The 12,381-nt window shown below is 38.7% G+C and overlaps 1 protein-coding gene across 3 annotated transcripts in view; it reads right to left on the bottom strand.

The window, feature by feature from the left end:
• The window catches only part of LOC124870305 (collagen alpha-1(XV) chain-like), an 89,905-nt gene that overhangs the window by 5,887 nt on the left and 71,637 nt on the right, over window positions 1-12,381 (bottom strand). For 2 of the 3 annotated variants that reach the window (XM_047368906.1, XM_047368904.1), the window contains 17 exons: window positions 11,408-11,461; window positions 9,670-9,705; window positions 9,392-9,529; window positions 9,147-9,206; window positions 9,028-9,063; window positions 8,327-8,368; window positions 7,147-7,236; window positions 6,654-6,689; window positions 6,472-6,525; window positions 5,544-5,597; window positions 4,480-4,539; window positions 3,808-3,852; window positions 2,612-2,693; window positions 2,455-2,480; window positions 769-867; window positions 251-413; window positions 89-153 (listed from right to left, as the gene is read on the bottom strand). In XM_047368906.1, coding sequence (XP_047224862.1) covers window positions 89-153; window positions 251-413; window positions 769-867; window positions 2,455-2,480; window positions 2,612-2,693; window positions 3,808-3,852; window positions 4,480-4,539; window positions 5,544-5,597; window positions 6,472-6,525; window positions 6,654-6,689; window positions 7,147-7,236; window positions 8,327-8,368; window positions 9,028-9,063; window positions 9,147-9,206; window positions 9,392-9,529; window positions 9,670-9,705; window positions 11,408-11,461 — 1,140 coding nt within the window. The remainder of the gene's footprint in view (window positions 1-88; window positions 154-250; window positions 414-768; window positions 868-2,454; window positions 2,481-2,611; window positions 2,694-3,807; window positions 3,853-4,479; window positions 4,540-5,543; window positions 5,598-6,471; window positions 6,526-6,653; window positions 6,690-7,146; window positions 7,237-8,326; window positions 8,369-9,027; window positions 9,064-9,146; window positions 9,207-9,391; window positions 9,530-9,669; window positions 9,706-11,407; window positions 11,462-12,381) is intronic. The other variant, XM_047368905.1, reaches the window with a different exon arrangement.

Below are 12,381 nucleotides of genomic sequence, written 5' to 3'. Positions count from 1 at the left end.
ACAACATCAGTGCTGGCGCTTTGTGGCACTTTGGAGTGTAATCTACTCATTTGTATCAGTACAGCTAAACCTGGAACAGTCAACTTACTGGGTTAGCATCACCTGGAGATCCTTGTGGACCGGGAGGACCAGGAGGACCAGGGATACTGACATCTGATGACAAGACAAATTAACAAATTAACAGATTTAACCAGCTTCTAAGCCAAGGACAAGTGAATTATTTCTAAATCTTTCTATCACAAATACAGACCAGATCTATATGCAGTGGCTTGCCCTGGGGGCCCTGCGGGGCCAGGTGGGCCTTGGGATCCAGGTGGGCCTCGGGGTCCAGGTCGTCCAAGCCCACGACCTCCAGGTCGACCAGGACTACCTGCTGGACCTGGGGGACCTACAACGGACTCCCCCTTTGGACCCTGAAGACACAAACAAAGATTTATTCACCTGGCAGTTCTTCTGTGCTTCTGAAATGCATATGTTTAAGCTTACAAAGTTGTGAATTTTTTCAAGGCTCATAGGCATTGTTGCTATAACAACATTTTAATGGGGGTTTGATAAACAGCAGAGGTGAAGGAGGCTTTACTGTGGCATAAACTGTATGGAGAAACATTCCATTGCTGAGCTGTAAAAAAATCTGTGTCCTTTGTGCATCATATTATAGTTCATATGTTCTGACAAATGGCATAAATTCTAATTTGGTGCAGTTAAAAATACAACAAAACTTTGAGTTGAATTTAGCTTGATTTGTTTTCCGGATCGAGTTGAACTCACCACAGGTCCAGATTTTCCTGTAAGTCCTGGAGGACCAGGCAGGCCTGATTCACCCTTTTCTCCCTTTTCACCCATGGCTCCCTGATCGCCTTTAGCTCCCTGAGCGATCAACGGCAGAAAAACAGTCCTGAAGAACAGCCAAACTGGCAGGTACAATTAGCAAAATAATTTTAAACTTCCACAGCGGCCTTCATAATTATTGGCACCCCTGGTAAAGTTGTGTAAAATAAATTAATCTTTTATTCTAAAGAAAAGAAAGAGTTTGTGATGCCATATTTCTCGGGCTTCTGGAAGCAAACCAGACCTACAGCATCACATAAGCTCCACCATACTCAACAGTGGGAAAGAAGTGCTTTTCCAAATATTCATGCTTTGTTTCATGCCTGACCTACCTGGGGTGTTTGTTGCCAACAAGCACAGTCTCATCTGACCAGAGCACACAGTTACAGTTAAAGTACCAGTAGATTTTGGTAAACTTTATATGTTTATGTTTGTGAAAGTTGGACAGAAAAGGCTTTTTTTTCTGACATCACTTCCAAACAGCTGCTTGGCACATGTAGTAGATAGTATTTAATGGTTATTATGAGTACTTGGTGAGCCAAAGATGCCACTGGTTGATGGAGTTCTCCAACTAGGAGCTTTGGAGACTTTTTTTCTACCACCCTAACCATGCCGCTAACTGCGCATAGTGGCAAAGTAAACATTCATCCTTGTTTGTCAAAGGTATAGCTGTTTTAAATCCTTTAATTATATCTCTGACTGTAGATGTGTGCAAGAAGCTTTTTTCTTGTAGTCATTTCCTGACAAATGAAGATCAACACCTGCCTGTCACTTTAATGAAACACCATCTTTCCTGTTTTGAAGAATTGCAGAGGAAACAGAAAAAAAACATTGATTACTAAACAGAAGTTCCTAGACACGGTGATCAATTTTATAAGTAAAGTATAAGTCATTAGTTACTTTCATTTATTTTGGAGAAGTTGTTAGGAACTCTGTTAATCTTGTTAAAAACAAACTATTATTCCATAACAGGATTTGTTTTTCTCAAAGATCGGATTTTTCTCTTTTTTTCCTGTGACATTATGTCACTGAAATAAAGATTAAAAATTTTGTACGCATCCTTACCAGGCATGCCAATAATTCTGGAGGTTGCTGTATGTTAGCAACTTCATGGCTTCATGCAGCTTATGGCCTCTTTCTTTGTCTTCTACATCGTATTAGGACCATGTCAAGTTGCTAAACTCCTTAACTTTCGTCCAAGCCATATCTCCTAAAGGATATTATCATGTTCTTTGTGTGTTACTCTACACAGGAACAAGCTGAAAATGTGGGTATGATGGGAGAGAGTGCTCAGTGGAAAGTTTCAAGTCATCGAACCCACAAGCTAAACTGACTGCAGAGCTGATGAGAACCGTAGCTTTCTTTTACGTTTATTGACATCTTTCATACTGTGAAGAGGCATACGATGCATTGAAAGTACTCATTAGCTCTATAGTTATCTTAGATTTAAGAGCAATAATTACCAAAAAAGCACATTTTAAAACAGATTATGAATAACAGATTATGTTAATAATAATAATAATAATGTATTTGGTTTAAAACACTGTCAATATGATGATTTCTCATTAACTACCAGATCTGATCCTATCTTCTGCAGACCAGCAGTGCAAGAGAAGTTTCACTCACCATTATGCCATCAGGTAATGCAGGGGCTGGGAGGGAACATGATCATAGTATGTTATGCGATGAATAACAACAAATACACAAGTTAAAGTAACTCAAATGCAGAGACTGCTGTTGAGTGTGGTTGCAGGAAAGTGGTGGCCAAATGGATGAATCTTACCTGGTGTTCCCATTTCACCAGGCATCCCATCATCTCCTTTGTCTCCTTTGAGTCCCAACGAGTCTCTCTCTGTCACCAACGTCTACACACACATAGATACACATTAATAACTTGATTGCACAAGTTGTACACATGTTTAACAACTGGCTGAACATTTTTTAATCCTAAGAAGCTGCAGTTAAACTTTAAGTTAAACGTAGTAAAAGGGGTGTCGATAAATTAAATCCATGGGATGCATGCTCAATTATTAAGGTTAAGATACAGGGATAAAGCAGTTAGGTTTTACAATGCAGACCTGGGTTAATTAAATTATGTGGAGTGAGATCTGCTCCTGTTTATTCTCTGCGAATATGAGTTTGTTCTTAGAGACCTCTTGAAGGCCTTTACATTTAAGCCTGACTTTAAGTCACTTTATTAAATGGACACAACAGCCTATTCCTGCACATCATTAGCAACCCGTGGATCCACTCAATTACTCAGGCTTATTGTAAATCAAGAAAGCCGTAATGGATTTGCGTCTTCGCCCTATTACATCTTTATAAGAAATCCCCTTCCAAGATGCTGAATAGTTAAACAATACAAACCCAGCACCAGGAGGAAACCGTACGTAACAGTACGTAAATGAGAGATGGAGCTCCATCACTTTTACAACAGCCAAATATTACACTCCTATTCTTTTTAGCAAAGAGGGATGTCATGCAGTTTTATTCATTCACTGACAGATTTAAAAAGTGACGATGAACCAGCTTTGATTTACATAAACACAAAATAAGTTTCTTCCTTTCTACGTACTGTCAGAGCTTCACTTAACTTTCTCATCCACGAGCATAAGAGGAGGAAAAGAGTAGATGAGGAAAATAGCCATCCGCATGCCCCCTGGTTCACCCTGCATTACCATTTGTCTTACACAAATTGATTCTTTCAGTTTTGGGATCAAAATTAATACAAAATACTTGTGTTTTTTTTGTTGTTGTTGTTAATCTATACAAGACAAATGTTAAAGCCTGATGCAAATTCACCATATCCACATTTATGTAGCCCTATCAGACACTATTAAGAGAACAGGAGGGGTAGATAAAGGGAGGGAAGGAGGCACCAGAAAGGTTTCATGCTTTAAAAACCCACACAACCAGAACCACCAGATGGTCCTATTTCCAACTTAAAGGAGCCATTCAGACGGTCCAGCTCAGACTTACTCGTCCCAGTTTGCAGTGCGGTCTGGGGCGTACCGGGAACACTGTCTTTTGGGTTCAAAGAAGAGCAGCGTGAACAGACTTTCATTTCAAGAAATCATTCGATGAGAGTTTTGGTCAAAAGTGTAGATATCTGGCATAAGAAAAGGTAAGAAACCTCAGTGGAAAATGTGTTGAAGCTACGTTGCAACATTGGACCTTACACTCGCCCAACAGAAACATGAGAAAAGCATTTAGTGTTCTACTTTGTATTTTCAAGCCATGACTTTGACTAAACCCTTCCAATACTGGCAGGGTTATTGTCATAACCCAACTGTGCTCCAAGTTTAAACTGCCACTACGTAGAGGAAGAGGACGGTAAGGGAGGTAAATCTTCTAAGCTAAGTGCAAAAAAGTCACATATACACTTTCTTCAGTTTTTTCATACAAATCTTTACCATGGCTCGCAATAATTGTGCAGCACCTTGTATTTATGTAAAGTCAGCATACTAGAATTCTTATTGTATTTTCCAATGCAAGGAGACCCAAGAAGAGTAGAAATAAAACAACTTACAGAATCAAGACAAAAGCTAATTTTCAGATTCTTTTGAGTGGAAACAAAACAACGTAACATATTTCACTAACATGTTGTGTTATTGCAGAGCTTTACATTGGGCATAATCATTGCATGCTTACTCTGTTAAATCCAAGAATTATTCCTGGTGGACCAGGAGGACCTGGAGGACCTGGAGGCCCCTGAAAAAGAGAAATGCGGATGTATATAGATTATTATTATTATTAAGTAAAGTATGTTTTTCCCTATTATAAAGTGTATATTATAAGCAGTGATCATTCTGGAAAAATATGAATGCCTTGATGCTGGTGGTGCATTTTTTTTATACTCAGAAAAATAATAAACATCCTCTGGATCTCTTTTAAGGTAAATTACTCCTTACATCTAGAAACTGCCTTCAGTTTGCAAAAAGACAATGCGCACTAAAACAAAAGAGTACAATAGAATAAAATAAAAATAATTAAGACTGTACATTAATGTGAAATACACAAGTAAGAAAAACTATACTGTTGTGAAAAAAGTAAAGAAATATATTTAAATATTTATTTTAAAGATGTTATCAAAATCCCCATGTTCTATTCCCATTTTCTCTTATTTATTAGTTTTATTGGTCTATTTTTCACTTTAATGACCTTCCCTGGAATAGAATAGAATACACACACATATTATGTCTCTGAGTGCGTGTGTATGTGTGTGGGTGTGCACTTGTCTGTCTAACCTTGTGTGGATCAATTCCTGACAGAACATAACCTCTGTGTGGACATTTTGCCCGGTCCAAGAGGAAATGGGTTAGGTTTAGGACCAAGGTGTGAGTTGAGTTTAGGTTAGGGTCAGGGTTAGCCCATAGAAATGAATGGAAAATGAATGAAAGTCAATGCAGAGTCTCTGTAAATATAGAAAGACATAGCGTGTGTTTGTGGGTGGGTGTGTGTATGTTTTTCTTTTTTTTTTTCCATGATGTTACACAAGGAAGTAGTGTGGTTGAGGTTTTTCCTTAAAATACATCCACAGGTTGTTTTTCCCTTAACTCAAATATTTTGAATCAACCTGCCAGATTCTTTCAAACCTATAACATCATCATACAATTTGTGATTAAAAAAAGGTGCAGTTGTACCTTATTTTATTAATGTTTTAACCATACATTATTATTTAGCCAAGTATACTCTGCTTGTGTGTCTCCCCTTACCGGCAGGGCAACAGGACTTCCCTCACCTTTTTCCCCCTTCTTACCAAGTTGTCCCTACAACAAGAGGCAACAGCTTTCACTTGTTGATTCTCAAACATAGCAGTAGATACACTATTGCCAAAAGTATTCGCTCACCCATCCAAATAATTGAAATGAGGTGTTCCAATCACTGCTATGGCCACATGTGTATAAAATCAAACACCTAGGCCATGTTTCTACAAACATTTGTGAAAGAATCAGTAGCTCTCAGGAGCTGAATGAATTCCAGCATGTAAAGTCATTTGCTACAAACCTCCAAACTTCATGTTGGCTTCAGATTAGCTCAAGAACAGTGCTTAGAGAACTTCATGGAATGGGTTTCTATGGCCAAGCAGCTGCATCCAAGCCATACATCACCCAGTGCAATGCAAACGTCAGATGAAGGGATCTAAACAGGCCACCACTGGACTCCAGAACAGTGGAGGTGTGTTCTCTGGAATGACAAATTGCGCTTCTCCATCTGGCAATCTGATGGACAAATCTGAGTTTGGCGGTTGCCAGGAGAACAGTGCATGTCTGACCTTATTGTGTCAAGTGTAAACCTGGTGGAGGGGGGATTATGTTGTGGGATCTTTTCAGGAGCTGGGCTTGGCCCTTTAGTTCCAGTAAAAGGAACTCTGAATGCTTCCACATACCACTAGATTTTGGACAATTCCAGCCTTCACAGAAGAGTTGAAGCTGTTATAGCGGCAAAGGGTGGACCGACATCATATTGAACCCTATAGATTAAGAATAGGATGTTGCTTAAGTTTTTATGCGAGTCAAGCCAGGTTAGTGAATACCTTTGGCAATATATAGTATAGCAGTTTACATAGTGCCACATTCATTCACTTACATTTCACAGTGTACCGTCAGCTGGTATTGTATGTGATTAAACAAAACTACTCACTGGGCGTCCAGGGAAGCCCAGTTCCCCTTTTTGACCAGGATACCCCATTGATCCCTGAACCAAACAAACAAACAGTCTATTAGGCACCATTAGTGACAGCATTGGAAAAATATTTAATAGCCTTTTTTAACACCAGTAGATTTACAGCATCTCTTTGATTATTCTGTTAATTATAACCTTACCAGAGGTCCAGCAGGTCCTGGTAGGCCACAGTTGCCCTGTGAGTAAACAAAACGGTACAATAAAAGATGGGATTAGAAGAGTTAAAGTAAAAAATGCCGCTAAACTCTTTTTTAATGCATGGATGGTTCTAGCAGCAGTTTTGAACCAGCTCTTTTTGTAGTACAGCACAGATATTACACTGATTTTTAAAGATATATATATAGTTTATCTTAATGTTCGTAAACGTATGATCTCTGCTATATTCTTTACAATCTGCAGCTTACTTTTCTTTCCTTGTGACTTTTCCAAATTTTTTTTCATGAATGTTTTCTGACGTTTTACTTTATATGCAGTTGGAAGCTGGTTAGAATTAATAACATTAGTAATTATAACAACAGGAGTGACAGCAAGTCTGATAGTAACATATGCTTCATCTTTATCCATTAGAGTCTTTCTAATCAGAGCAAAAGCAGTTGGCAGTTAAGGAACTGTTAAAAGATTTTGTTTCAGTACCTTCGGGCCTTTCGGCCCCCGAGGGCCCCTTGGTGCATGCATAATGGATCCATCAGCAGCAATAATTACCCCAGGATCACCCTTTTCCCCCTGTCAGAGCAAATAAAAAGCAATCAAAACAAATTTGTTAAACATTTTTTTATAAATCTTGGGAGGCCAAATATTTCTAAACAAATCCATATTTATTAGCAATGCACAAAGAAATTGGTCAATTGTCCACATCAGTGGCCCTGGCCAGTGAACCGGCAGTTGGAAACTCAAATATCCCATCTTTTTATTATCAGTGAACACAGCAAACAAAAAGCTATGATGTTGCGCTGACAACACTCCTGTTCAGTGTGGACTGCTGAGGGAAGTAGGGTGAATCAGAACTATTTTCAATATTAGTGAGGTGTTTAAAAAGGGTATCAGAGGAAGAACAAAACGTGTAAAAGGTTATTTAAAATTAAACTGTATTTTCTACAACATATCAAGACACGTCTGCTGTTCATTCAGGCTGCATGAACAAGAATTACATCAGATAATTGTAAGGCTAAACGGATTTCACTGAAGTGGCTCTGTTTTATTTCTTTTTACCTTTTAACCTCTGTCATGGAAGATTCAGTTTTTATTTCTATACCGCCAATTCGTCTCAAGGCACTTCACAAAGGGTTTGGAATGGTGTAGGGTTGTTGGGGAGGTTAGATTAAACTACTGAGTGTAGAGTTTGGCCATTTTAGAATGAGCTATGTGTAGTGGTACTAAGTATAATAATAAACTGATAAAGTTTGTCCATGTAGAGCCCACTGGTGGCCATTGTTATACTAAAATCCTCTCTCTGTCAGACTGATTATAACCATTGGAAAAGAGAAGGGGTCGCACAGGTAGCAGATCTACCTGTACGACCCCTAAGATGTTGATTTAGAAACTTTTTTCAGCCTTTTGGAAATCTCTGAATCTCAGGAATATACATGGAGACTGCTGTTTTTGTCATGTTAACCACACTAACAACACCGATCGCTTATATAAGCTCCTAAAAGCAACTTAAAATACAAACTTTTGTATCATTTTGTCTTGGTTTTCAAATAATAGTAAAGCCTGTATTACATTGACTCTTCTCTCCCCCACGGTGGCCTGATGTAACCACTTACACGCGCTGAAGCTGTTTGATATGAACCATTTCTGATCAGAATGGCCTCACCTTGGAAGACAGCCCAGGAGCTCCGGGGGCTCCATCATTACCCTAAAGGCAACACAAGAAACAACTTCAACAGTCAACGCTGAAGCAAAAGAAAAATTCCTGTGGGGGTTCACTGCTCATAGGCATGCCACCTATTAGAGAATTATGAGATGTTTCACATACAACACATCAAAGACAATAATTATTACATTACATTATAAATAGATACAAAAATCCAAAAATAAACTGGCAGGCTGACACAGGAGATGATTAATTAGAGAAGCAGAGTAAAGGCCCATTGTAACCCTGGAAGAGCTGCAGAGATCCACAGCTCAGGTGGGAGATCTATTAACAGGACAACTTTTAGTTGTGCACTTCACAAGTCTGGCCTTTATAAGTCATTGTTAAAAGAAGGTTCTGTTTGCATTTGTAAACAGCCAAGTAGGAGACACAGAAAACTTGTGAATGAAGGTGCTCAGGACAGATCAGACCAAAGTATTACATTTTTGCCTATTTACAAAATATATATTTGGAGGAATAACTGAGCTCTCCGCTGATGAGAATTGATCCTTCTCCTTCCTCTTCCCATTTATGCACTGCTTTGCATTGGTCAATCACATAAGTCCTAATTTCTTTGAATGAAGTTTGTAACATTATAAAACTGTGAAAAAGTCAAGAGGTATCAACAATTTTGCAAGACAGTATACAATTAAGTAGATTACTGGTGTTCCAGGTGGTCCTGGTATGCAACAGGGGCCCTTTAAAAAACAAAATAGAAAAGATTTACCACACAATAACAGTGTATACAGTACACATAAACATGCAGATCATTTACACTGACCTGTGGTCCTTTCACTCTAGTCTTCATTAACAAGTCACTGTTTCCTGATCCTTCTATATCCTTTGAAAAGAAAACAAAAAACAAAACAGACCTATGTGAAAGACTGAACTAAAATGCTCTGTTGTTGTGAATTAAGAAAACATCTTTCACTCTTCTTTTCTAAATGACCTTATGTCCGTTGCTCATTTGATTCCTTATGTGAACAGTAATTTATCTGGCCAATGTTTGATGTACACTGAGGTCACCTCTACAATCACTTGGGTTCCCGGAGGGCCAGGTGGGCCAGGGAGTCCTGGTAGACCTGCTGGGCCTCTCTTTCCTGATCGACCAATGGGCCCTTCAGGTCCGGGAGACCCTGGAACACCTGCATCTCCATGTTCACCCTGAGGGGACAAAGACAGATAGAACATGATGGTTGCCTCATTTAACAGAACAGCTGTTTTTTGTATTCACCCAGCAATGTGTTCATTTGGTTAAATCAACACAATACATGTTTTCCTACAGTTTGAAATCAATGAATTACCTTTGATCCAGGTGGCCCGGGTATCCCTTGGTCACCCTAAAGGTGTAAAAATACATCGTGAAAAAAAACATTCCTTTTTGGTCACTGTCAGCTGCCTTAGCATCTTAGCTTACAGAATTAACTGCAATCTTCACTGGTGGCCAACTATAGCAATTGAAAACTGTCTAGAATGAGTTAAAATAAATCAGTTGTCTGTTGTTGGGGTTGTCCGTTTGGGCCGACTGGGCTGCGCAGTTGAACACGTGCAACTCAGCCTTTGTTGCAATGATGGACATTGAAGCTGATGTCACCAGAGCTATAAAAGCTGAAGAAACAAACTTTTAAACTGCCATTTCCAACGTGTCTCACGGGACAACGTATCGGAGGCACATATCTGGAGAGACAAAAGCTCAGAGGTGATCTTTTTATCCACACGGTCATTCCTGAAAGAGCTTGAAAGCTGGAAATCTGTCTGATACAAGAAGGTCAGAAGATTCATATACTGATCGGAGACCACACCGACACCTGGCGCAGGTGAAAAACCCACAGAGGTTTTATTTCCAAGGAGATGAGTTTCCCCTTGTGATTCAGTCGACTAAACGGTTCTTCATATTTTCCCCTTTTGGATGGATGAGAAGTTTACCGTTTTTCTTTAGAATTGATCACGGATGTATAATCCCCCTCGTTTCCCTTCAGACCTGACCCTTCCTCAACCACTGGAGAGAAGAAATCAATGTCGAAGTAATTTAGTTTTTTTATTAAATTGGATAGGTGCATTTAGGGGTTTGGGCAGAATGAGGCATAGTTAAGGTGATTTAGAATCACCAGTAGTTAATCCAAGGTATTGTTGCATGCAATATTGATTGAAGTATTTTATGCTGAGCTTGTTTCATTTGCTGTGCAAGTGTGCTGAATTTCACAGCGTGGATGTGATCTGCAAGGTGGATGTGTATGTTTTGTCCGGCTGATCCCAAACCAGCCAGGAGTTAGAAGTTGGACTTTTAAAGTTTTTCCATTCAAAGCAACTGCGGTCTGGGCCTCGCCTGACCACTCCTTTGTCCCAGTTTTATTACTGTTTTTCCACTGAGTTCCCACCTCAGAGTTTTATGAATCTTTGTTCAAGATTTGGGGAAATCAGTTGCTAGAGGCTAAGGGCGTGACCCCACCGTCTACCATCTGATCGCTGCAATCGAGACATCAGCACACCAGGAGGGTGTCTCTTTCCAAGTTAACCCAAATTCCACATTTGTCCATAAAACTGCTGGTTTGATCTTCATAGACACTCAATGCGCATATATTTTCTTTTATTATTATTGTTAGGTAGTCATTTTTATCCCCTTTGTGTAGAATAGTGCTTGTTAGTTAGATGAAGGTTTTTGGACCAGAATAATGGTATATCAGGACTATATGGTTTCAATAAATCTTCACATATATATTTAAGAGAAACGTTTGTGTTTATTTCGTGCAAGGGATATTTATCTATCAAGATAAGGCCGACGTTGAGTAAACAGTGACATCTAGTGGTTTTGGTTAATAATTATCAATTATAAATGATAAATAGCTAATTGTAATTATTAAAGAGCTTTGAGCCCATAATCACAGCACCAGAGGACATCTCTGATTTCTATTTGTAAGTAATGATTTTTGGTTAAGAAATTATTTTCCTGAAGGATTTTTAATTATGATTTTTGATAAATATTAATTAATCAATAATCATAATCCTGCACTGTTGATACTAACTTCACAAAGATGATCATACCTTCTCTCCAACAGCTCCGGGTGGACCTGGGGAGCCAATTGTTCCTGCAGGACCCTAGACGGACAAAAACAAACAGCCACAAATCAAATGTCTATAAACGAGCGATGAGAAAGTGAATTCAAATTCAAATTGAAAATACCAAAAGTAAATTAAAAGAGAAAGTAACATAGTTCATGCTAATACGGCAACATAGCTCTCTGTTGACTAAGGCATTGGAAATAGGATCAACAGCAAGTCTACAGAGCACAGTAGAATTATATAAAAGGAATAAAACAAATCAGTTTCAATGGGATATAAATCATCCATGGCAATGTTATGCTGCACCACATGCAACGACTGGTTATTGTTGTTTTACTACATGTTGCTTTATAGTAGCAATCTTTGCATCTGCATTGGCATGGATGATTTTATTCTGATGTCACTGGTTTCTCATTGTTCATCTTTAAAGCTTTAATAATGAGAACTGAGTGTATTCCTTTAAAGAAGCCATTCAAAATCATGCTCCTCAACCATTTAATGTGATCCCCTGACCTGCACATGCAATGGGTGACATGCACATCTTTGAAGGTGCCATTAATGCCTTAAAAAAAAACATAGGTTTTGGAGAAACATGTTGTTCGTTTTTACAACATCATGTCAAACAACATTAAGTTTTATAGCAACATGGGCAGGAAAGGGGTTTAGATGCTAAACTGTCCTGAAAGCAGTCCAGATCTACCATTCATTGATTACACTGGTCAAGGTGGAGTCCAAACTGCTCCAGCCTTAGCTGCAGAATCCATGGATCATTTGTTCTTTTCATTTTTAATTGACAATCAAAAGAAAAAAAAGGTAAAGTGAATTTTTATCATCTTACTGGTTCTTCAATTTGATGCATAAAAAAAGAAAACAGTTTTTTTTTCATACTGTCAGTTGTAGACTTAGATCAAATGTACAAAATAGAAAAATGAACCACAGGACAGAATTTTGTTTTA

This window comes from Girardinichthys multiradiatus, chromosome 6 (genome assembly GCF_021462225.1).
Source record: "Girardinichthys multiradiatus isolate DD_20200921_A chromosome 6, DD_fGirMul_XY1, whole genome shotgun sequence".
Classification (NCBI taxonomy): domain Eukaryota; kingdom Metazoa; phylum Chordata; class Actinopteri; order Cyprinodontiformes; family Goodeidae; genus Girardinichthys; species Girardinichthys multiradiatus.
Note: the sequence above shows the minus strand (reverse complement) of the source record. Positions and strands in the feature narration are given on the sequence as shown.